The sequence below is a fragment of the Macaca fascicularis genome, chromosome 11, assembly GCF_037993035.2.
Source record: "Macaca fascicularis isolate 582-1 chromosome 11, T2T-MFA8v1.1".
In the NCBI taxonomy this organism is placed as follows: Eukaryota; Metazoa; Chordata; class Mammalia; order Primates; family Cercopithecidae; genus Macaca; species Macaca fascicularis.
Window position 1 is genome coordinate 112,994,226 of NC_088385.1, and position 26,257 is coordinate 113,020,482.

Here is a 26,257-nt window from a genome sequence, read left to right on the forward strand (position 1 = left end):
TATTTATTAAAGAGACCAGGCCTCGGGCCTAGCCTGCAGCAGCAACCAACACGAAGTTGGAACTTCATAATGCTATTTGGTTTCCATTATACTTAGTTTTGAGCTTATCTTCTATTCTTGGTAAGTGTTTCTGGTTTTCCACTTTAGGTAATTATTTAGGGCTTCTTTTTCAAATAGACAGAACTTTAAAGAGTGACCTGAACGCAACAAAAATATTAAGTAAAATAGCAGTGAGGATACTGCGGAAAGGTAAAATCCATGAAAAGGATGAAAAACTGAAATTTGAGAAATATTGATTTTAAACATCATAAAACAAAAATAATCGCATCTCAGAATTACTTTGACCTGAAAGAGCCCTGAGAGATGTTAATCCTGCCCCTCGCTCTAAAAGTGAAGCAGCTGAAGGTTCCAGGGCATAAGAAGTTTTGCTGAAGGTTGCAAAAAAGGGCAGCAAGTACATGAAGGAGCGCATGGATCTTCCCAAGCCGTACAGTTTCTCCAACAGAACATCAGCTGTAAAAGGAGAGGATGACTTTCCAGCGACGAGGCGACTGGGCTGTAGTATTTTGCTGACACACTAGCAAGTAAGCCTTGGAGGAAGGTACCTAGCTGGCATTTTCACTTGTTGTTTTGACTGTTCCCCTGCTCTATACTGGTTCAGAACCACCTTCTGCCCCTGCCCTGTGCTTCAGTTCAGCCTCGATTCTGAAAAGGAGCCGTGGAACTCAAGGCTTGGGTCCTTAATATTTGGAGTTTTTTATTGTTATCAAGCCTTTCCGGAGGTGTTCCCTGCTGCATGAGAATTGGGGTTAGAAAGATAAATGAGGAAGGATTATTCATTCATATTTCAAAACGATTAACCTCACTACAACACAGATGAACCCTGAAGACGTTATGCTAAGTGAAATAAGCCAGACACAAAAGGACACATATTATATGATTCCATGTACATGAGGTCCCTAGAGTAGTCGAATTCATAGAGATGGAAAATAGAATGGAGATTGCCAGTGGCTGGGAGGAGGGGGAAAGGAGAGTTACTGTTTAGTGGGGACAGAGTTTCAGCTGGGAAAGGTGAAAACATTTTAGAGATGGATGATGGTAATGCTTATACAACAATATGAGTATACTTAATGCCACTGAACTGTATGCCTAAAACTGGTAAGTTTCATGTTATACATATTTTACCACCATAAAAGGATTAACTCCAGAACACTGTTAATAATGAGCTTATCTGGTGAAAACTCAGTGTCACCTTGCTGACATTAACTGATAGGAAAGGATGCTGATGGCAATGATAATAATTAGTGATGGTCTAACAGTCATCTGCAGTGTTTAAGAGGAAGTGTGGTGCACTCCACAGATCAGATGTTTTGGGGCCAGGAGAACTTGGGGCTAACCATGGCTTTGTCGTTACTAGGTGATGGGTGGGACCTGCCAAGTTACTTGAGTTCCTTATCTGCAAAATGGGACTCAGACTAGAACCCACCTCACATAGGTAAGAAGAGTAGAGAAAATGTATGTAAAGCTCCTAGAACAGTCCTGGGACCAGCTGACGCTATAAATTACAGCCATTATGGTAGACTGATGGTTTGGCCAACCTAACAATTGTTTGTTAGACCAGGCAAACGGGGAACCGAAAGCATTAAAGCCACTGCCCATTAAACAGCCAGGAGATCTTATCACTCATTCATAACAGAGGCATGTCCAGGGTGAGAAGCTGCATCGTAGGATGGGAAAAGGAAAAGATTCAGGGTTTGAGTACTTGAGTTCAAATCTCAGCCTCACCTCTTACCAGCATCTAACGGAAGGCACTTTAGTTAATCCCACCCCACTCCAATCTGGCCCACGGACCAGCAGCATTAGCATCACCTGGGAACATTTCAGAACCTGAGACACTCAGGCCCCACCCCAGATCCACTAAAACTGCATTTTAACAAGAGCCCCAGTGTATAATACACACTTGCACATTAGCCATTCTGAGCCTGCATTTCTTCATCTGTAAAATGGAGTTGATGATAATAATGTCACCTACCTGGAAGTGCTGGTACCAAACCAAATAAACTGATCCGTGGAAGTGCTTACACCATGCCTACCTAGCACACAGTAGGCCTTCAATAAATGTTAGCTATGACTACTTTATTTAACCTCTCTGAGTCTCACATTCCTTTGCTGGAAAATGGAATTGCAATACCACCAATCGCTTGGTGCTGTGAACATCAAAGCCAGATTAAACAAGAAAAGAATTAAAATAGGCCGGGTGTGGTGGCTCATGCCTGCAATGCCAGCATTTTTCAAGGTTAAGGCAGGGGGACTGCTTGAGGCCAGGAGTTCAAGGCTGCTGTGAGCTATGATGGTGTCCCCGCACTCCAGTCTATGTGAGAGAGCAAGACCCTGTCTCTAAAAATAAAAGTAACAGTAGCAGCATTGCTATGTGCCAGGCACGGTTCTATGAGTGCTACATATATTAATGTAGTAAATTCTCACAACAATCCTATCTGGAGGACTGCGGATAGTGAATTCTAAAATTATCCTTATTTTGCAGATAAGAAAACTGAGGCACAGGGTGGTAAAGTGGCTTGCCTCAGACATCGGTGAACAGGTGCCTTGGCTGTAAACTGCTACATAAAGGCGAGTTATTGCTGTCAGGTGGCTGACGAGGAAATGCACTTTCTGCGTAATTCTTCGGGAAATCAGCAATTCCATCCAGGAAGATACACTCCATAACTCCTTTCCGGCCTTGGAGTTGATCGTTGTGGCTTCACCCACCACAGCCTCACTCCTGAGTTGCCAGGAAGTGAAGGCGCGGAGTGGAACAAGGAGCCGAAGTGAGTGGGGCCAGCTTCCATCTTCGGAGGATCTAAGCTCATGCTGCCTCTCTTAAAAGAAAAGAAATTCCCACCACGAACAATGTGAGGAGGCTCTTAAAAGAGGGCGCGTCCAAGCAGCAGCTTCCATGGATGCTAATGAGCAGCCAGTGCCAGCTCATAGCACACAGCCCTGGCATCCCTGCATGGCTACTCTGGCCACCATGACTCAGCCTGGCCATCAGCCACCATTAGCACTTGGAGAGTCTCTCGCAGGGACAGCTGTCTGCAAGCCTGCCTGCAGACAAGGTAAGGCTGACTAAAGCACAGACCAAACAGTGCCCTTGTGTGATGTGCTCTTAGATGTGGGGCAAATTTGGATAGTGAGAGTAGAGGGTAGAATTCATCAGGTGTCTGGTCTTTAGAGTCAAATAGCCATAGGTTTGTAGCCAGTCCTATCACTTATTTGCTGCAAGAGCCTCGTCGTCTGTAAAATCATGTAACCACACCCACCCCAGTAGAGACATTCTGAGGACCAAATGAAATAAGGTGTGGAAGGTCTGACATGGGGCTCTAGCCTCCAGCAGGGGCTCAGAAAGCATTACTTTCCTTTTCTAGTCTCCATGCTGTGTTCCTGTGCTTGCTGTTTCTTCCTCTTGAAAAGCCATTATCATGTTCCTTACTATCAAACTCCTACCCATCCCTCAAAACCCAATTCAATTCCTCTTCCTACATGAAAGCTTTCTGGTCCATCCAGCCAGACAGACCCACTACTTCCTGCTCACAACTTCCAGAATACATTACACAGGGCCATTTGGCCCTGCCAAGGGAGGAGGATCAGGGAAGGCCTCCTGGAAGAAGAGACATTCAAGCAGAGACCTCAAAGAAGGAGCAGGCAAAAAGGAACGAGCAGAGCATTCCAGACAGTGTGAACCATGTGTGCCAAGGTCAAGAAGCCAGACATAGCTTGGGGGATGAGAGGAATTCAAGTCCTATACCAGGGGCCTTCCCTGACCACTCTAGCTAAAAGACCAACTCTATTCTTCATTGTCACCCCGCATGGATTTTCTTCACTACCAGCCAATCACATTATGTGTTTATTTGTTGATTGCTGTGTCTCCAACTGGAATTTTAAGCTCACTAGAGCAGGTACCTTCTCTTCTTCAATGACTTCTGTATCCTCCTCATGGCTCATTATCACTGCTAGTTTAACAACTGCTAGATCCTGAGTTCCAAGACAGAAATTTGGCTATCTAATTCTCTATTACATCCCCAGCACAGGGCCAAGACACAGTAGGACCTTAATGAATATTTCTGATCAAATAAATATTGCCCAGAAGAGATATTCAACTCCTCAGTGAATGCAGGAATGGATGAGTGAATGCAGGTAGGCATGGATATATACACACAACACATGAATTGATTAATTCATGCATGAATACAGCTCTCACATTCATATCATCAAAGCCCAGAGGCTGACTCTGAGCTGCCCCACTTGGTCTTGTTAAGCTTCAGAGGTTTCTATCTCATCTTGGCCCTGGCCATTCAAAGCTTCTTTTCTTATCCACAGCAGCTGCGTTTCCATTGTCATAAGGGGCAGCAGGCCATTTCCCTTAAGCCCCTCTGTTCTGAGCCCTGGGAGCTCACCAGATTCCCAGCCCTCTTGGAAGAGGTCGGCTGACCCTGGTGCCTGGACCTCTTCTCATTGTAAGACATTTTTACAGGAGCCTTCTATGGGAATTGTCAGCATTCCATTCTCTCAGAGAGTGGGCTGTGTATTTGGCCCGTTTTTTATTAATTGCAAATTAATGCTGTGCTGGGTGTCTATTTTAGTAGACATGCTTCCAGAGTGCGGAATGCAGCCCAAAGCAGCACATTGCTCTCATTCTTTCTGCTGACCGACTGTGTGAATATTTTTAGAAGCCACACCCTCTCGCAGTGGCCAGATAATTTCCAAGGCCAGATGTGCTCTCTGCAAATCCACATCAGGCAGGGAAGGGGAGAGGAATGAGCTACATGGCTCTCCCCACCACTGCAGCGACATGTGACAAGTTTAAACCAGTAGCATTTATATAGGCTTCCTAGGCCAAAGTCCTCCACATTTGAAACGTGGAAAATGGATCCACACTTAGAGAGGCACCAGAGGGAGCTCCAAGAGAGGACCTTGCTGCTCATGTCCTGTTGGTTGGTGGCTCATGTGTCCGTGGTCCCCCAGGTCCAGACGCGGATGGCAGGGGCTCTCTTGAGCATGGAGGCCAGCTTGTGGCCATGTGTCTGCCTGCCTTTGTCAGCAAGGGTCCTTTCTAAATATGTTTCAGCAAAATGCTGAGTCAGGAAGAGTTGAGCATATACCACCAGAAGTCAAATCAAGACCAGCTGAATCACATTTTCTAAAACCTTGGAAGTGGATGCGAGATGATGAAAAGATAATTTGCCCGGAAGTCAAACACATGAGTTCTAATCCCAGCTCGTCATTCCTTTATTCCAAAGTCAAACCATTTTGAAGTACCTACTGTGTGCCAAGCACTAGTCCACACTCTGGGGAAGCAAAGACACAATAATTTAGTCTAGACTGAGTCACTGTGTGGTCATGGGCATTATCATCTAGACTCTCTGGGTCTAATCATTAAAACAAGGGGTTGGAAAATGACCCCCAAAGTTCTTTGAAGATGTAGATTCTCAGATCTGAGTAGGATTCCTTGAACAAGGAGGAAAGGAATTAAAAAGTGTTGATAATGGGAAGATCTGGTTTCTCTTTGGGATGTATGTGTGCATGCATACCCATGCTTTACCATGGGAAATGCCAGGATTAGAAATTCTTAAGGAAAAGTGTATGCCTAAGCCTTCATTGTTAATACTGTTTTGTGTGTGTGCTCTTTCCCTCCGTCATGCACAGGGACCCCAGGTTGAAGAACTTGGTGCAGGGGAACTGTCAGGCCCAACATCATTGCCCTTTTGCTTACACAAACGAAGCCATTCTTCTGGGCTCCTGCCTCACTGTTTCCCTGCACAACTGCTTTCAGAATTCTAATCATTCTTTTCCTCCATTAGGGAATTCTATGATTGCATAGAAAGCTATGTGTCTTATCACTTCTGGGAATACATCATGGGACCAAGGGGTCACACTGCACCATAGAACCCAATCCCTAGGCAAGAGGCTCACATTCCAGGCCTTGTAAAGATGACATTTAGTTTTGAGCGCTCAGGGGGCAGGTGGCAGGAAGAATCTGGAGAGGAAGTCAATAAGGTTGATGACACAAACCCTTAGAAAAATGTGGCCCTCAAGCCAGGACCAATTTTTCAGCCATGACCTGATCACCACTCCCCAGGACCTAGGCATCTTCAGAGCAGCTGACTTCTGGTTCAATTCCCTCTCCAGTGGCCAGCCACTTAAGCAGGCTCCCAGTATAGTAACAGTTAAGCGTGAATTGCTTTGATTGTAGTATTGTCTAAAATCTTCACGTTTGTTATTGACTCCCCAGGACTGGGTACAGGACATTGCACACAGTAACTGTTCAGAAAATATTCATAAAAAAAAAAAAAGAACAAATAAACAATAATCTGCAGAGATAGGAAATGGCATCCCTACTTGACAGATGAGGAAACTAAAGCCTAAATCATCATGAAACTTACCCCCAATACTGCCATTACTAAGGGGCAGGGTTGCAATATCTAACTCCAAAGCCACTGCTTTTAACTTTGACTCATTCGGACACAAGTGCTTAGTAGTTTACAAAACTAAACACAGAATGTCTCATTCACTACTCTAAGCAGGCCTGTGGGTAGTACTGTTACCCTATTTTACAGTTGAGGAAACAGGGTTAAGTGGTTTTCCCAGTGTCAAGAAGCTAGTAAGCCACACAGCCCGGAATTTCCTAACTCTATAACCAGTGCTCCTTCTAGAATAATCCAACCACTTTGCCAGAAATAGACCCTGAGATTCCAGTTCCTATTGCCATGGAGAACTACTTCGACCAACTATTTCCTCCTTATTCTATGGACTGCATGTGACTACGGTCAACCACTCTTCAAGAGCAAGAGGTCACTGGGTCATGGCTTCCAGAGGCCTCTCAAAGGATGATGGTGACTAATGGTTGCCGCCATGATCTGTACAGAGAATCCCAACACCAAAGCGACTCCATCCTTCCAAGCAAAGAAACAAGTCTCATCACACGCTCCTCCACTGATAGCAGCGACAACAAAAAATCATTCCCATGCTTTGTCCAGGGACCAGGGATAAGCCACTAACGTCACCAGCGGCCAATTGGAGGGCTCCTGCTGGTGCCGGGAGTACTCAGGCCGTTTCATAATGAAACCCATGCAGCGAGCTCCGTTTATTTTGAAACCTTATTTGCTTATTTTGTAGACGTGGTCAAAAGGACATTCAGAGGGCTCCCCGGGAGGCACTTGAACCCTGTGGGCCAGGAGAGCTTTCTCCAGCTCCAGCAGCAGCCAGCAATAATACTCTCTGTGTGAGTAAACTCCAGAACTTGCTATTTCCCAACAGCAAGCACCATCCCCATTTTGGTCAGCTTCCCAAGTCCATGGCTGGTTTCAGGAGTGGGAAGGTGGAGAGGGAGAAGTAGGAGACAGGGTGGAGAGTGACAAAGAAATGGCCAGGAAAAGAGTTCCAGCTCTAAAATAATTTAGGGCCCTGCTAGAAAATCAAGCAAAGCAACTTGAATTTGGGCTCATGAATCAGACAAACATGGGTTCAAATCCCAACTCCACTCTTTACCATTGGATTACCTTGGGCAAATTACTTAGTTTTCCTGTGCCTCGGTTGCCCTATCCGTGAAATTATGTAAATAACAGTACCTACCTTGTAGAGTTGTCATAAAGATTGAATTTAAGTGATATCAGGCAAAAATATAAAATACATATGTATCTATTGGTTGCTAAAAGTATTGTTATGGTGGTGATTTTAGACTACAAGCTTCCTGAGGAGAGACAGTGTATCTCAGTCATCTCATCTTACCCAGGGAGGAAGAACAATGCCCAGCATGCAGTAGGAGATCAATAACTGCTTGTCGAATTTAATTGTTTGAACTGGACTTTGAGCTCAAGCAAAGAGACTCTTCCCCACCAGCCTGCCAGGTAGGAAGTGGCTGCCTTATTTCCAGGCTGCGGCTTGGAGCAGGTTAAGCCTCCACAAGGCTGCAAGACCCAGGCCCTGCACATCCATCAACGAGACAAGAGCTTTACCTTAATATTGCAGTTGTCATCGAGCAGTATATTTTCCAGCTTCAAGTCCCGGTGGACCACACCGTTCTGAAATGAGAAGACAAAGAGGGAATTGAATGGGAGCGGCTGGGATGAGAACAAGAGAGAAAGAGGAAGAAGGAGGGTGCGCAAAGGGAAATGTCTGACAGATTAAAGAAATGCGCCAGCCCGGTGGTCTTCGCCTCCATCCTTCAGGCTGCTCTCACTGTCTTGACGCTCCCCCGCCAGCGACCGACCAGCGACAGGAGAGCATTAGTCACTTGCTGTGTGGTTAAGGGAAAAATGACTGGAATCTGTTTTCCCCCAGAGCCTGTAAAACAGCAGGGGGATTCTTTGTCGGAATGTAATTCCACTGTGTGAAAGCAATATAATCCCAGGCAGCGGCAAACAATGTCTGTCTGGGATGGGATTCCCAGGGAAGAACAGATTTCTCTGCTGGGGACTCAAGACTTGTGGGGCTCACAGGCACTCCTCATCTGTCTGTCTGTCTGTCTGTCTGTGTGCCTGCCTGCCTCCCCAATGCTGGAAAGACATCTGGCTCAATCTATTGCGACCCATTTTGATCTGTCCTGAGGATAACATTTCCTAAGCAGCCTGGAGAGAAGGCTAAGAAAGTCCCTCTCTGCTCAGGACTCAGGGCTGGGTGAAAGGTGAAGCGTGAGCGCAGACCAGTGAGACCGGGACCACTGGCCTGACCGAAGCAGGTGGCTGCCGTCCTGCCTGACCTTTCCATTCAGGCAAACTCTGGCAAGGCTGGAGGCTGAACTTCAATGACCAGCAGCCAGCCAGCTGAAATGTGAAAAGCAGTCATCAGCCAATAGGCTGTCGGTCTACACAGCAGTAACCATTAGCCTTCTTCATTCTTTTTTAAGACTATCTTTTTTATTATCTTTTTAGGGGGTGGGTGAGCATGGGAAGAGCAGTGGGCCTGAAAGAACTGGCTATTTAGGGGTGCGTGGACAAGTAGCGGGGGGCACTGAATGATTCTGAACATCATTCAGCATAAAGGACATCTGCAATCAAAGCTGCTCTTTTGAGCAAACCAACAGGCATGTTGATGGGTGGTTCTTTCTTGTTTATTTTCCTTTTCATTTGACCATTCTTAATATCTCCAAAAGCACTGCTCTGAGGGAGGAATGAAAACATGTATTTCCACTAATCTTTTTCTAATTCAAGCCTGCAAGGAGGCCTTCTGAATTCAGAAATGCACAAAGCCAAGTCTCTTAGAAGAAAGATGTCAACTATAAGGCGCCTGATTCCATTAATTTTAAATATCAGGAGCAGTTTGGTTTACATTGCTTCATTCTTGATTTTCGTAATAAGATGGAATGAGTCTAATAAAGCCTCATTCATACAGAATCCAAGTGTTCACACACTTCAAATCACAAAACTATCATCCCTATGGTGATTTACAATAATACCTGATGATGCAATACAAAATATTATACGATTCAAATCATGAGCACATTTTGAGTCAACAAAGAGAGGTCAAACAATGTTCACACGGGTTAAGGGTTTTAGATTTGAGTAACTGTCTTCTAATTACTTACAGAGCCACTCTCAATTAAACACAATATTTAACAAACCAGGAGGCCCCATGTTGCGATCATTTGTATAAACAAGTTGACTCTGTTTTGGATGCCCTGTTGGACTCAAGTCACATTATCCTCAAAGTAAATGACTGTTCAGGGTGTGACAGATCTGGAGAAAGTCTGAATGAGATGAAAATCATGGTCAAAATGAGTAATAACAATAATGGCTGAGACATGGCTTGTAATTATCCGTGTTCTTCATGCCTTTTCCAGAAACCAAGAGTGGCTCTACTGTGGCTATATTATTATTGTTATTATTTTGGAGATGGGGTCTCACTTTGTCACCCAGGCTGGAGAACAGTGGCACCATCATAGCTCACTACAGCCCCAAACTGCTGTGCTCAAGGGATCCTCCTGCCTCAGCCTCCCAAACAGCTGGGACTACAGGTGTGCAACCTCATGCCTGGCTACTTTAAAAAAAGTTTTTCAAAGATGGATCTTGCTATGTTGCCCTGGCTGGTCTTGAACTCCTGGGTTCAAGCAATCCTCCCCACTCAGCCTCCCAACTAGCTTGGATTATCTTCTGAACACATCCCATCGAGGTGTGCTGTAATAAGACGTATGTGCATACAGGTAACCTATGCAAGAAAAGGGCCCAAGAGTATAGAAAGGTTTCAAGAACATTTCTCCCAGTAATTCTACTTCTGGAATCTCTCTTAAGTAAATTATTCACATGAGAGGAAAATATTCATATATAAATATATTGATCACTATTTGTAATAACCAGAAATTAGAAACAGCCTCAATGTCCAACAATCAAGAATCACAAAGAATTTTTAATAATATAGGAAAACATTTCGATCAAAGTATTAAGTAAAAAAGCATGACACAAACGATGTAAAATTGAATCCAGTGTGGTACCCTAGATTGGATGCTGGAACAGAAAAAGGTCATTGGTGTCTCCATTTTGACAAACGTATCACAGATATGTAAGATGTTAATATTAGAGTAAACTGAGTGAGGCATAGATGGGAACTCTCTGTACTACCTTTGAAACCTTCCTGTAAATCTAAAATTATTCAAAATTAAAAGTTTGCCTAAAAAAAAAAATGTGAGAAGGAGGAGGAAGAAAACTGAAAAGAAACAAGTGAAAATGTCAAAAATGGGTTATCCCTGGATTCCAGAATCGTGGGTGATGGTAATTTTCTTGTTTCTAGTTCATAAATTCTCCATACACGTTGCCATGAACAGATATCACTTTTATAACAGGGAAAAAAATCATGCAGTGCCATAAAAACCATCTATGGCCAAAGCTGCGGGCCAGTCACAGCCATACCTTGTGACAATAGTGCACGGCGGAGACGATCTGCCGGAAGAAGTGCCGGGTCTCCCTCTCACTGAGGCGCCGCCGCTCACTGATGTAATCGTACAGCTCCCCTTTGCTTGCATATTCCATGATGATCACAATCTTATCTTTGTTCTCAAACACTGCAGAGGGAAAACAGCAATACACAAACACCCTGTTTAGCCAACAAGCTCACTTATGCTACAGAGAATGCGAGAGAGGACAACGGAGACGTCGCCAGGCAGAGGACCAATCAGTCAATTCAGCATCACGAGGCACTGGGTGTGCTGTCCCGCCAGGTGGGCAATGGTGTGTGTCACCGCCATTGTTCCTGGACACGCCTTTGTCATGCTAAGGGAAATGTGGTTCTCTTTTCTGAGGACCCCACTCTCCTTGTAAGATCATTCTCACAACCCTCTCCCAGAACGGCTCTCCTGTAGACAGAATAATGGGTAACAATAAACACTACTAATAATTTATTAACCATTGGATATAGACCAGGTACCCAGTCCTGATAGAGCTACTCTGACCCCAAAATGGGTGCTCAATCTTGTCATCTCTTTATAACTTCCCATCTCAGGCAAATAAAACCCAAAGCTTTTAATGTGGCCCACCAAGTTGTGCACGATACCATGGGCCCCTCTCAGCCCTACTACACATTCATTCCATGTATTTGTTTATTCTGTCTCCCCCAGTCAAATGTAAAAGGGGGTCATCCAGTTTCACTCACTGGTGTATCCTCAGCAGCCAGAACAGTATTTGGCACATAGTAACATAGTAGGAGCTCAGTTAATATTTATTAAATGAGTAAACTCAAACTACATAAAGGCATTTTTGAACATTAATAATAAATAACAATATAGCACTTTCTATGCACCAAATTTGTGTGTAAGGTTTTAAGTACCTCACGTGTACTGACTCGTTTAAACCCTACAACAAACGATCAGGGAAATATCTGTAATTTTACTGTTTGAAAGATGAAGACACTGAGTCCTACAGAGGTTAAGAATCTGGCACAGCCTGCAACCAAGCAGTTTGGCTTCAAAGATCAAGTGCAGAGCCATTAGATGGACGGCCTCCCAAAGAGCTGGCTGGAATCAGCAAGGCTCCAGCCCCCAGCATGGATGGGGAACTAACGCCGCAGCCTGCAGGGCTGCTGCTACTGTCATCTCAAGCCGGCTCCCTGCCACTAGGTCCAGCCCCTTCTCACTCAACCTCCACACCACCAAGGAAACAGTCTCCCCAAATGCTTGTAAATGCTTCTTTCTCTCCAACTCTGATGCTCTCTAGCTGTGATGTTCAAAGACAGGGTTCCAGGCAGATGGCCAGGGACCCATGCATGGAGGCAGGGAGAAGGGAGGCCACAAATGACAGGCTGTCCAAAGCCACTCCATTGCCACCTGTTTCATACTTTGGACTTTCACATAAGATGTCCTTTGAGCAAGGATAAAATAAGCAATATTTGTTTTGAAATCCATCATCACTCTTAAGGGAAATAGTACAAAAACCTTTGCAGGGTACCCAAGGCCCTCCCTGAAGGTCCCTGCCTACCTCCCTCCATCTCATCCACTTTTCTAGCATTTCCATCAGGCCCCCTATGCCCAGCACCCTAATTCATTAGCCAAGAATGTGCTCATACGTGGTTTCCACAGCACCCCTCCCACTGCACTAGTCAATACTTGCCTCATAGCACATGCAAACGGTGCTATGGTTTATTTCCTGGTTTACATATCCATGTCCTCTGCCTAGATGGACGGAGCTAAAAACTATAGTGTTGGAATGAGATACTCCTAGAGCTGTGTGATTCTAGGGATGTTGCTTGCCCTCTCTGGGCCTCAGTTTAGTCAACTATAAAACATGAATAATATTAGCAAGTATTTAGAACTGCTGGGAGGACTTCCTGATATCAGGTACGTTCAATGTTTACAAGGCCTTCCCCTTACAGCACTCAATAATGTTAGCTAGTATTGTTGCTATCAATACTAATTCATCCCCAGAGCCTAGCACCAAGGCAGACACACATTCAATGAAGAACTGAGTTAACCTGGAACCTATCCTAGGCCTGGGTTCCCTGTCCTCCCATACCTTGTTGCTGGCTGCTAGAAGCTCAGACCCCTCCAGTTCCTTTTTGGCTCCTTCAAGTCCAGCCAAACCTCCCTGATAAAATGAAGGGGAAGGAGGAGGGTAGGGAGGAGGAGGAGAGAACATCCAGATAAAATTGGCTGCTCCAGCGTCTGCTGGCCTCGGTGTACCCTGCAGCTTTGGCTCCTGCCAGGGATTTCAGCCTGTTGTGCACTTTTCATTAACAATAAACTCTGGAAACTGGAAACATCCCGACTGCCTCGGGATGCATGGCTCAGGCCCCAAAAACGAAAGAGTGATAGGCCCTGGAGAGGGCAGCGGGTTTTCTAATTTTAAAAAGAAGGGATGTAGGAAGAAGGAAAGTACTTTGACAGATAAACAAACAAGAAACCTCATACCCCAAAGAGTCTGGTGCATCTTTAAGGGAGCCAAAGCCTCTGGCCCTTCAGTGACTATCGGGAGGTGTGGACCACTCGCCTCACACAGGCAGAAGGGCTGTTTCAACGGCTGGATTCTTCCCTCTCCAACTGACTGATTTGGTATCAAGGAGACGTAAACACAATTCGGCACACTACAGTCCAATACACCAAATATTTTACTAAGCAGCTTCCATCAGCAAGTCCTACTGATCCTATCTCTACAATATATCCCGAGTCCAGCCAGGCACGGTGGCTCACGCCTGTAATCCCAGCACTTTGGGAGGCTGAAGCAGGTGGATCACTTGAGGCCAGAAGTTACCAGACTGGCCAACATGGTGAAACCCCATCTCTACAAAAAATATAAAAAATTAGCCAGGTGTGGTGGCAGGTGCCTGTAATCCCAGTTACTGGGGAGGCTGAGGCAGGAGAATAGCTTGAACCCAGGAGGTGGAGGTTGTAGTGAGCCGAGATCACACCACTGCACTCCAGCCTAGACAACTGAGTGAGATTTCATCTCAAAAATAAAATAAAATATATCACAGATCTGTCTACCTGTCTCACCTCCAAGGACACCCCTTACCCCCATCCTTACTGGTTGCCAGCCTTTCACACTTGCCTCCCTGCTGACTGCATTTGGAGGGGTCAAGAAATAGTTCCAAATGCATATCCCATGGGGTACTCATTCTGCAAGCTGTCTTGAAGAAGAAAAGAATTCCATGGTCAAACACAAGCCAAACGTTAATACTTGATTGTCCTCGGAGAACCTGGTTTCCTTAACTCAGTTGATTCGGCCATTTCAGTCCTCCAATTGGCATCCAGAAGAACTCATATGGAGCCAGTTCGGAAAGCACTGGATGAATGAGATGATATCCGAGGGACAAAACTGGCCCCTCGTTCTTAGGCAGGGCCAGTGAGCAAGGTGGTCAGAGAACTGTCCAGGCGGCCAGGCCTGGCTCTGGGACACCATCCCCCAGTTCCTCATAGGAAGCAGCCCATGTCTGCCACTTTAAATTAACTGAGAGCAAACAAGATTCCTAGACTTCAAGCCTCAGTGTTTCATCAAGCAGGCTGGGGGTGTTACAGATGAAGCTTCTTGAAGGCTTTCTTAGTAACAGCAAAATTTGCTGTAGGCTTACCATGTGCAGGCACCACGCTAACAAGCATTCTGCATGAATTACATCATAAGGATTTGGTACTATGAGGATCCCCGTTTTACAGATGAGAACACCCAGGGACAAGGTGAATAATAATTCCCGTAACTACAAGGAGTACGAGGCACAGCCAGCACTGCGCCCAGCAGTCTGACTGCTGCCCCCAAGCTCTCAGCCACTCCATTACTACTCATCTATCTCAACCCCTCTGACCCTCGGCCTCCTCATCAGTCCAATGAGACTAGTAATTTCCTCACAGGTCTCTCGCCCTCAGCACGTGCCTCAGCCAGTGCTCAACAAATGGAAGCTGTTCTCACAATTACTTCATCAGCCACTTAGGCAGCTCTAGCAAAACAAAACCCTAACACTTTCCTCTCCCTGCTGGCATCGCTCTTTAAAACATGTTGTGGCTGCCGCAGAATCACAGCATTTTCGAGCAGGAAAGGACCTTAGAGAGCGGGTGTTATTTTTTCAGAATAGTCTAGGATTTTATAATGCATAAGAGCAAGGCCTTGGGAATTAATACTGAAGAATGAGCAGCTTCCGCACCCTTGGCCCAACGCTCCTTTGCCCATGCTTAAGGTCACTATCTACAAGGTGACAGGGATACTCTTGGCCATTCTTCTAGCAAAAAACGGCTGCTTCCCTTGGGCACTTTTACAACTGGTTATTTATAAGCCCAGAAATCTTGTCTGTGTTTATGTTATTAGTCACTAAGCAAAAGCTTATTTTCCACCAGTTGGGAAGGGTTTCCTTTCTGAAAAATGAAAGCCTGTGTCTCTTGGCCAGACAGTTTTACCCAGAAGCCTGGTGGCTCCAGAATGGTAAGGAAAACTATGGCCCTTGACATGCCAGGCCTACCAGGAAAATTAAATCCCTGAATAGAAACTTAGCTCAGCCTGAGTCAGCCCACAGCACTGGGGCCATGGCCAGGTGGTGCAGAGCCTGGATTTAGCACAGCAGAAAGCACCTACTATGCAGATGGCACTGGGGATACCGAAAGAAGACTGTTCCCAGTTTGGAGGGGAAGGAAAGGCAGGCCAGGTAGAAGGGTCAGCAAGAGGAAGGGAACAGAGCAGAAACAGAAGCACCAGCAACTGGCAGGGCCAGGGACTAGGAGGAGAGAAAGAAGAGGGCGATGAATAAAGCACAAGAACTTGAAGGCCCAGAGGGAGCTGCAGGTGAGCCACACAGGCAACCAAACATCACCGAGAACAATCCAAGAGACAGGAGCAAGGCACAGGACAGCATCCAGGATCCTGGACCTACGAAATTGTTCAGGGCTCAATTTTTTCCAGGAGACTTCCCAGACAGGGATCTCTCCTTCCCTAGAACGCTTGTAATAAGAATAGTTAACATTTATTGAACAGTTACTACCTGTCATGGATTAAAACATTTATTCCTCACAACAATCTTATGAGATAGGGATCCATATTATCCCTACTTTATAAATAGGGAACCAAGCCAGGCATGGTGGCTCACACCTGTAATCTCAGCACTTTGGGAGGCCGAGATGGGAGGATTGCTTGAGGCTGGGAGCTTGAGATCAACCTGGTCAACATAGTGAGACCTCATCTCTAAAACAAAAAATAAAATAAAATAAAATAAATAAATAGGGCACCAGCACTCACATCAAGAAACAATATTGCCAGCCCCCTGCAAGCACTCCTGCCATGTCCTCTTTCTGTCATTAATCATCTCCCCAAAGATACAGATATACCAATACCATGAATATAAGGAATATGAACCAAAATCATAGATGAGTTTTGAAGTTCTAAAAAATGGAATCATAGCCAGGAGCGGTGGCTCAAGGCTGTGATCCCAGCACTTTGGGATGCCGAGGTGGGTGGATCACGAGGTCAGGAGACCGAGACCAGCCTAGCCAACATAGTGAAACCCATCTCTACTAAATACACAAAAAATTAGCTGGGCGTGGTGGTGGGCACCTGTAATCCCAGCTACTCGGGAGGTTGAGGGACAAGAATCGCTTGAACCCAAGAGGAGGAGGTTGCAGTGAGCCTGCCTGGTGACACAGTGAGACTCTGTCTCAAAAAAAAAAAAAAAAAAGGAATCATGTAGTGTATTTCCTTTGTCATTAATTCAATATGTTTGTGAGAATAACCTATGTTGCTCAATGTCGTCAAAGATTGTTCATTCTCATTGCTCTAGAGTACTCCATTATGTGAATGTATCGTGTGGTTTATCCATTCTGCTGTTGATAGACATTTGGGCTGTTTCCAGTTGAGGGTTGTTATGAATAGTATTGCTATGGATATCCTTGTGCATGTCTTTTGATGCATATCTGTATACATTTTTGTTGGGTAGATACCCAGTAAGATTGGATGGCAAATTTGTGCAACTCAAAAGCAAATGTTCCTGCCACGACTCTCCACCCCCTGCCTCCATCATCCAGTTCTGCTTTTCGCATTACATCCAATAAAGGTTCTCCTTCATTAAATGGAGCCAATCTCACCGATTTTTCTGAAACAGCTTTATTATCAGCCTATTTGAGGCATCAATCTGAGTACTTTGCTACGTGTCAAAGGGAATATAAAAGAGGAGAAGGCACAGTCATTACCCCTAAGGAGTTGCTTTCAAGTTGGAAACGACCAGTACTTAAAAAATAATTCAAGAGCTAACCTGAAGGCCGGGCGCGGTGGCTCAAGCCTGTAATCCCAGCACTTTGGGAGGCCGAGACGGGCGAATCACGAGGTCAGGAGATCGAGACCATCCTGGCTAACACGGTGAAACCCCGTCTCTACTAAAAAATACAAAAACTAGCCGGGCGAGGTGGCGGGCGCCTGTAGTCCCAGCTACTCGGGAGGCTGAGGCAGGAGAATGGCGTAAACCCGGGAGGCGGAGCTTGCAGTGAGCTGAGATCTGGCCACTGTACTCCAGCCTGGACGACAGAGCCAGACTCCGTCTCAAAAAAAAAAAAAAAAAAAAAAAAAAAAGAGCTAACCTGTACAGTACAGACTTTAAGTACCTGGACAATCAGAAAGATCAGTGAGGTCACCCAGAAGGAACCTGAAAAGATTTCTAGAAAAAGCAGGCATGGAACTGAACCACCCAAAAATGACTCGGGTTTTGCTTTTGAGATAGTTTCACCATTGTTTCAACATATCCTAAAATACCCGAACTCTCCTTTTTCTTCGACTGTTCCACAAGCAGGCCTTCCTTCTTCCCAGACACCAACTTAAATTATTTTTCTTGTTTGCTGTTTATTTTCCATTTCAAAGGAGAGTAGGGATTGGTTGCTATAGCAACAGCTACTTCTCCACATTAATCCTGAATTTCATCAGATGTTCGGTTTGACAGTCCCGTTCTGTCCTCTGATCATTTGGCTTTCACAACCAGGCTAATGACCCAGCTCCCAGAGATTGCCTCCTGCAGCTCTCGAGGTTAATAACACAACGTGTAGAACTTGAGAAAATGTGTATTATAAAAACAGTGCTCTGGTCTGAGGGAAACGCTGATGAGTGAGGAGATCCTGGGATTTTAAGCATCCACTGGCCACGTGGCAGCAGAATACACTGGGCTGTTTTGGAAGAAAGAGGCCTGGAAAGCAGAGAGAATGAGGACCAATTTACAGGATGTGCCAGGAAGGGTGGGCTTTTAGAAAGGGAGAATTTCTTTCTGTAACCTCCAGGGAGGAAGAGTCCTTTGTTGAGTTTTTTGGTTAGTTGGTTGGTTGGTTTTCTTGTTTGTTTGTTGAGACAGGGTCTTGCTTTGTCACACAGGCGGGAGTGCAGTGGCAAGATCTCGGCTCACTGCAACCTCCGCCTCCCAGGCTTAAGTGATCCTCCTGTCTCAGTCTCCCAAGTAGCTAAGACCACAGGCACACACCACCACTCCTGGCTAATCTTTGTAATTTTTTTATTATTTATTTATTTATTATTATTATTTTTTTTTTTTTTGCTGGAGACTCGGTTTTGCCATGTTCCCCAGGCTGCTCTCAAACATCTGAACTCAAGCCATTGGCCCACCTCGGCCTCCCAAAATGCTGGGATTACAGGTGTGAGTCTCTGCACCCAGCCCATCTGTTGATTTTAATAAAAAAGGCCTAGGGCCTAGGAGTGGCCCCATGAGAATTCTCTTCACACCTTTGCCTTCTATCAGCTCCGTCTCCTAGGTGGCATCCAGGGTGCTGCCATTTCTTCCACGGCACTGCCTCCCTAGGCAGCAGCGTTTTTGTCATTTTCCCAAAATCTCAGACCAAAGTACCTTTCCAGTCCTCATGGGTGCTCTTTTATTAAAGGTCAGGACAATCCTCACAGAAAGTAGCTTATTTTTCACTTCAAAAATGAAGTGATCTTTTCTTTGAAAGGACTGTCTGCAAACCAACTGAGTCACTTAGTCAATACAAGATTCGTTCTTCAAAACTTTCCACCCTAGAAGTCAATTTCAAACACCTCGTGGGCTCACGGCTTCACTAAATGGTCCTCTGATCTCTTGAATCTGAAAGCCCAGAGCAGTGAGGATGAGAAATGTAAACTGGCATCTCCCTGTCAATAAATTGGTCTGAGTTGATTCAGTGCAGTTCCTGGTTTGCATAACAAAAGGCTTTTTTGTTCACTCACTGTCTTTTCTTGAACCAAAACTCTTTCTAGATGTTGGCTGGCATGCCCAAAGAGAACCACAGCCAACGAGGCCACCCACGGCCAGACGTGGACTCCACGGAAGGCAGAAGAAATGGTAAGAAAGTGTAGAAGCCACCTGCAGAAGAGGGGATGTAGAAGCCTTGCCAAGACCCATCCATGCCTGCTAGGATTAATAGTGCCAATGGGGCCCAATATCCAATCCTAGGAAGGCAGGGGACGTGGTCAGGATAGAGAGAGAAGTTGTGCGGGAGAGGGGACTTGACAACACCATGCTGGACAAGCCACTGGACTCCACCCTCCTTCCACAACCATCCCTGGGGAGCATTTCTAGAAACCAAGAAAGACCCTAAGGTGGAAATGGGCTCTATCAGCCATCACCACAGGCTCATGATACACACTCAATATCACACACGCACTCCAGAGCCTCCCTGATCATTCCCTCTATTGCTCTGTCTCAGCCTTTGTGTCATACACAACACACACACACCACTCTCTCTCTCTCTCAAAAAAAACACAACTCACTCACACAATCCTGAACGTAGAAAGCCCCGGCAATTGATCAGAACCTCTCACAACTACCCCCAGAAAGAAGCAAGGGTTCTTGTACTTGATGCCGTGAACTTCTGAAAAAGCATGCTCCCCAGTTCTGGCAGTGATGGGGATAGAAATACCTTTGTGAAGAGAGCCTTAGTCTTCCACCCCTGGAAACCCTGGCAGAGGGCTTTGATACAGGGGTTCATCTCACCCTCACCACCTCACCAAGGTGGAAAGGCCAGGCCCGTGGTCATCACACCTCTGGCTCCAGCCACTTCCCAGTTGGGTGACCTTGGCAAGTTACTTAGCCTTTCTGTACCGCAGGCTCTTCCTCTGCTAAAACGAAGCCTCTACCTTATGCCTCATAGTAAGTATTATCACACCACACGGCAGCAAGTGTAAGCAGAAGTGTTAGCTGTTCCGATTCAGCAGCAAATGGGAACTAAGGAAGACATCAAATCCAGAATTATGGGTATGCAGTGGCAGAGTCCACACCCAAGGCTGCATTCGTGCCCTTGAGGTATGTGTGTGATGGGCTGGAGGTGGAGGAATGGCAGAAATAGTGAATGAACACTTAAAGACATCGGAGGATTCGAGTGCCCCCCAGTAAAAGCTGAGGTGAAGGCAAACCTAGCTCTCTTCCATTCTTTGGTGCCTAGGGCCATTCCAAGCATGGGTGTCAATCTCTGAGCCATACCTACCAGAGGCACCTGCTGTCAGAAGTCATGGCGGGGAGCACAAATTCCCCAAATCAAAAAAAATCCCAGACTCTGTAGGTTAAAAGTTACAGTTCATCTAATCTGACCCCCCTTTCAATATCCAAATCCCCGCTGTTGTACATGGCCATTGTGGAGGCCCCTCTTCTGTGCTCTGTGAGCCTTCCCAAATGCATGCTGGTGACTGTCTGTGCAAATTAAGAAAGCTATCCCAGTTCATTCCGAAAGACTCCATAGTAAAGGGCAATAGAGTTGTTTTTTTTTTTTTTTTCTTTAAACATTAGTGTCAGGTATAAGTGGCATTATTTAAGGCACTGGAAAATACTGAATTCCAGGAAACCCAGGAGGGCGAGGCAGGACAGCCTGGGAGTAGCGTTAGTTTGTAGCTGTTTTGTTTCTGATCTCCAGCCTCTAGAAAAATGACTTGGGTGTAATCAAAAGAAAACAATGAAAGTAATAACTTGAAGGTCAAATAGCTAACTTAATAGGAAACTCATTAGAAACATGGCTGGACAGGCTCACAGCTGAAGCGCTCGTTCACATGTTTACACGTGAAGAGAACGCTCCGGGGCTGTGTTACGAACAGGGGCGAGTCCTCAGTTCGGATCCAGTCTGCAGGGACTTCATGTGGAACTTGTGAATCTGGCAGCAGAGGGAGTGTGTTAAAATGCTCAATGATTTGCCATGGGTTCAAAAGAGTAAACACAAGCATAATACACTACTTTGCCAAGTTCAACAAACCGTTTCATGGGGCTCTGAGTCTCTGATGAGGGCAGCAACCCAACAGCTAAGTACACCCAAGCCCGAACGTATCACTCACTGCTCACTGGTGACTGCCGCCAGACACACGTTCTTCCCTGGAATTCACTGATGATAAGTGATCAGACCAAGACACGTTTCCAGAGCAGGGCTCATTTTCTCTTTGTTGTAGGAGTAAGCCTGTATTTCTCAGCCTGGTCAATTACACTGGAATATTTGCAGGTGAGACCCAGGCATCAGCATTTTTTACAAACTCCTCATGAGATTTTAATATGCCTCCATCGTTCAGAATCACTGACAGGCAAGCTGGCCTCAATCTTCTTCTCTTCTCCAACCTCCCAACAGAAGTTTCTACCCCAGCCAGAAAGGACATCTCACTGATCCCTAGATATGACATCAGGAATAATCAATTCCATTTCTTGAGCATGGCCCTGGCACAGTGCTTAGCAATTTTATTCACTAGCTCATTTAATCCTACATTATCTATAGAGTAGCTAGCTACTGGTCCCATTTTATAGACAGGGAAACAGCCTCAGAAAGCTTAGTCACTAGCCCAAGGTCACACAGCAGTAACTGGCAGTGCAATTGGCTCATTCGAATCCCAGCCTACGTGGATGACAAATTTACACTCTTGCCCTACTATTAGGTTGGTGCAGAAGTGACTGCGGTTTTCACCATTACTTTAATGAATGGTACCCGAAACAAAAGTGTTAATAGAACAGTACCTGGAACAAAAGTGCTCAATACATTTTTGTAAAACACATGAATGATTCAAAGACTAAATAAGCAAAGGAATGAATGAGAACAGTGGGTAATGTTAAGCATCATTGATCTTGTTAGATCAATTCAGCCACACTCTGCCTTCAAAACAAACTAAATCAGGACCTGCTTGCAAATCTTCCTGGCTGAGAACCCTGGAGTAGCACAGTTGTGTCTGAGAAGAGAAACATAAACTGCTTGTAAGTATTTCCAAATAACTGATGCTAGAAATACAGCCCTGCTTTTGTTTCTAAGGAAACAAGAATCAATTATTTGGAAGGTTTTGCTTCTAACCTTCTATGGAGGGGTTTTTCTAGCACAGTGGGGTTGTCAAATTTGGGTGTACATCAGAGCCACCTGGAGGGCTAATGATTACTCTGGGTGCTGGAACCCACCCTCAGCGTTTCCAGTTCAGCAGGTCTGGGGCAGACTCCAGCTGGTCCGAGACTGCCCTTTGAGAACTGCTGCTTAAATGCATTATTAAGCAGTTTACCAGGGTCCTGCCATTCTCAAGAGGTGATTTTCCAGGGGCACAGGATGGAGCAGCAACACTTTCTGATTCCAGGACCTGTGCTGGGGTCTGCGGAAACATCTTACACAAGCTCCACTGCCCCTGGCCACAAGCTGGAGGTCAGAGTGGGGGGTGGGGGCAATGCCGTGTACAATAAGGAATACAGGCTTTTCCACAGCCCCTGTCTCTTGATTTCTCTTCTGCTTCTCTGGATTTTTAGAGCAGTGATTTTCGCCAAGAGTGATATCTCCCCCTAGAAAGACCTATCCAAACCTCAGGGAGCACAGGTAGCTTGCAAAAGCATATTGTAGTGCAATTTCTCTAGTAAGATGAGAGGAGCTTTTAACTGATAGTGCACTCATCCAAAGTGTGTTCATGGTGGGAATTCAGAGAATATTTGAGAATACAGACTTATTATAACTTATCTTCTCATGGGCAGGATGCTTAAGGCTCACAGGGTGGGGGCATGAGATTCAAATGCTTATCAAAGGACGTGTTTGTCTATTTCGTTTCTTTTCAAGTTGGAGAAACACTTCCAACGGATGAGAGATCACAGTTAACAAATGCCAAAGAGGCTTCCAACTTTGTCCCAGAAACCCAGGATCACCCTTACCTAAAATAGGAGAAGTGATGAAAGGGTTGGCCAGTTCCAGCGTATCACAATGCAAAGAACCCATAAAGAGATGCAATCTTGCATGGCCAAGAGGAGAGATTTCCAGAAACCAAAACCAAGGGTGTCAAAGGGAAGTCACAGGCCGAATCTCCCCCACCCCTCCACCCACCTTTTCAATTTTATATACCGGACTGTTACCAGATGGGATGCTAAAGATGTTTGTTCTCAGTGGTTTTGCAGATCGGGTCTCCTAGGCTTTCAAAGGGGAAGTGGGGGTGAGACAGCATGCCTTTGATGTTTGAACTTCGGTCCTGAAATCAGAACCTCAGGCAAAAGCTGTTTTTATCTCTTCCATCCTAGGCAACCCAGTTGAAAGCTCCAGTGGGTACTTCCTTTTCAGCTGTTTTTTCCATATTGTCAATTACCTCCCTGCTGAGAGAATGGAATTCCTTTGACTGGAAACAGGGGTCCCTCTTTGAGATGGTGCCAGAGATTTCTTTCTTTTCTCTTGATTAGGCTCCCCTCGGTATCACACACTGAAAAGCGTACGTCTATCCTCTTTTATTTACTTAGCATTAGAAGGCAGTTATGTTTGTATTTACACAGAGTTGACAAATTTGAGGGTTAATCACCTTCACCCACGGGTCAATAGGAGAGTTAACCCCAGGGTTTGGTTCAAGAAAGATACATTTGAAAGGAATTATTTTTGAGATTTGGTGAGCAGCAGAGTTGCTTCAGTGAAGTCACAGATTTCACAGGCCTGTGGGTATTGTGATTATATAAAAATCAAATTTTCATGGTGTTCTGCAGTTTAGAAAACACTTGACCTATGAGTTTAACATAATTGAACCCCAACCTTCTTCCTCAGATGCCGGCAGAAGTATTTTCTAAAATGCCTACAAAGCTAGGATTTAATGCTGTCAGATATGTAAGACTGCAACCTCTATGAAGACTGGGAATTCTCCATATCACAGGGTCTAGAATAATACTTCCTTCCAATTAGCGGTCTCTGCAGACCACCAAATGACCTGGTTAGTATGGGGAGCACCGAGTTCTGAGTGTCGCTGCCTGGGTTCAACTCTCGGATCCACCACTTATTAGTTGGTAACCTTAGAAAATGGACTTTGCCCCTAAAGCTGAATTTTCCTTACCAAAAAATAGGGATCTTAACATTTCATATTTCCCAGATACAAGGGTTAAACGAGATAGTACATGCACACCTCCTAGCCCAAGGTAAACACTCAATAACTCCTTGCTATTACTAGTACTATTTTATTTTATTTGTTTTTGTGAGATAGGGTCTCATTCTGTCACCCAGGCTGGAATGCAGTGGCACAAACTTGGCTCTTCACTGAAACCTCTGCCTCCCAGGTTCAAGCGATTCTCCCACCTTAACCTCCTGAGTAGCTGGGACTACAGGCATGTGCCGCCACATCCAGCTAATTTTTTGTATTTTTGGTAGAGACGGGGTTTTACCATGTTGCCCAGGCTGGTCTCAAACTCTTGAGCTCAAGTGAGGCCAGAGGATCCACCAAAAATACCTCACTTGAGCTCAAGAGTTCGAGACCAGCCTGGGCAACATGATGAAACCCCATCTCTAGCAACATGACCTCCCAGAGTGCTGGGATTACCGGCGTGAGCCACCACGCCCGGCCTTAGTATTATTTTAAAATGTAAATCAAAAAACACTACTTCCTCCTTTCTAGCAGTTTCCCATCATTCCTTATAAAGAATCCACACTCCTTCCTCTGGCCAGTGTGGTCCAGATCTAGCCTTCTCCACCTCCTTCTCCTGTTACCCTCCTCCTCACCCCTGCAAACCTCCCAGATCCTTTGTCCCTTCTACCCATACCAGTGCCTTCTCTCCTCTGAGCATTTGCGCATGCTGTTCCCTTTGTATGGAATTCCCAGGACTCTGAAGGGCTTAGTCTCTGCTTCATTCAGGTCTTCACTCAATAACCACTTACTCAAAAGTCTTTCAGCTCAAGACTCAGTTCGAAAGGGACCGCCTAGTCTGTTCACTTTGTTGACTCTCCATCTCCTCTCCTTGAATGGCAGCTCCAAGAAGGACAGGAGCTTGTTTTGTTGGCCCCTGTATTCCTAGTGCCTAGAATAGGGCCTGGCACATAGTAAGCACTTTATTAGCATTTTTACTAATGAATAAGTCACGTTTTCTCTAGAACTGGTATTTCAATATCACCGGTGAGTACAGCTCAAGATGATGGCTCCCTTTCATGAAAACCCACACTTTCTAAACATACAGGGTTAGGCACATCATTGCGTTGTCATGTTGCTATTGTTGTTTTGTAGATGTTGTTGTTGCTGCTGTCACTATGTGTGTGCACATTTGGCTCTTTATTTTAATCATAAAGATCTTTGCTAAAGAAGACATTGGCAAGTTCTTTTACAGCTTCTACTCCTTTGGCTGGTATCCGAATAGCCACTTGGTGCCTTAGCATCCATTTCTTTCTAAGCAAATTAATGCATTTCTGCACCAAGCTAAGGCTCTTGATTGGCCTGTCAACCAATCGGCTTTCGGAGAGAAGGTTCCCCTCTCATTCTGTGAGTAGCAGGGAGACCAGCAGATGGGCTCACAGACTCGGGTCCCACCACCACTGTTGCCACCCTTCTTGCCCCTACCACACCTCCAGGTTGCAGCAGGGGCAGGCAGGGGCAGAATGGAAAAGGCCAGGCTGAGGTGGCCTGCAGAGCCAGCAAAAGAAGACACAGGATCAGAAATACAGGGATGAGACAAGGCAGAGCAAGAAAACAAAGGGGACCAGGAGACCCATCACGTAGCTGTGACACCCAGCATGAAGAGCTGAATTGCATCCCCGCAAAAACTCAGGCATTGAGTACACCGAATACTTCCGAATGTGACCCTATTTGGACACAGAGTCTTTACGGAGATAAGTTAAAATGAGGTCCTTAGCACAGGCCCAAATCCAATATGACTGGTGTTCTCATGAGAAGAGGAAATTTGGACACAGACACATGTGGTGGTAAGAGGTATGAAGACATAGTTAGAAGTCGGCCATCTATAAGTCAAGGAGGGAGGCCTGGAACAGATCCTTCCCTCACCACCCTCAGAAAGAATTAACTTTGATCTCAGACTTCCAGCCTCCAGAATTGTGAGAAAATACATTTCTGTTGCTTAAGTCACCAGTCTATGGTATTTTCTTATAACAGCCCTAACAAACTAACACACC

At 45.4% G+C, this 26,257-nt stretch overlaps 1 protein-coding gene across 3 annotated transcripts in view; it reads right to left on the reverse strand.

The window, feature by feature from the left end:
* Positions 1-26,257, reverse strand: part of NUAK1 (NUAK family kinase 1) — a 76,820-nt gene that overhangs the window by 13,198 nt on the left and 37,365 nt on the right. For all 3 annotated transcript variants that reach the window (XM_074007673.1, XM_074007672.1, XM_015431474.3), the window contains 2 exons: positions 10,896-11,047; positions 8,010-8,075 (listed from right to left, as the gene is read on the reverse strand). Coding sequence is in view for 2 of the 3 variants with exons in the window: in XM_015431474.3 (XP_015286960.1) it covers positions 8,010-8,075; positions 10,896-11,047 (218 nt within the window). In the remaining variant the exon portion in view is untranslated. The remainder of the gene's footprint in view (positions 1-8,009; positions 8,076-10,895; positions 11,048-26,257) is intronic.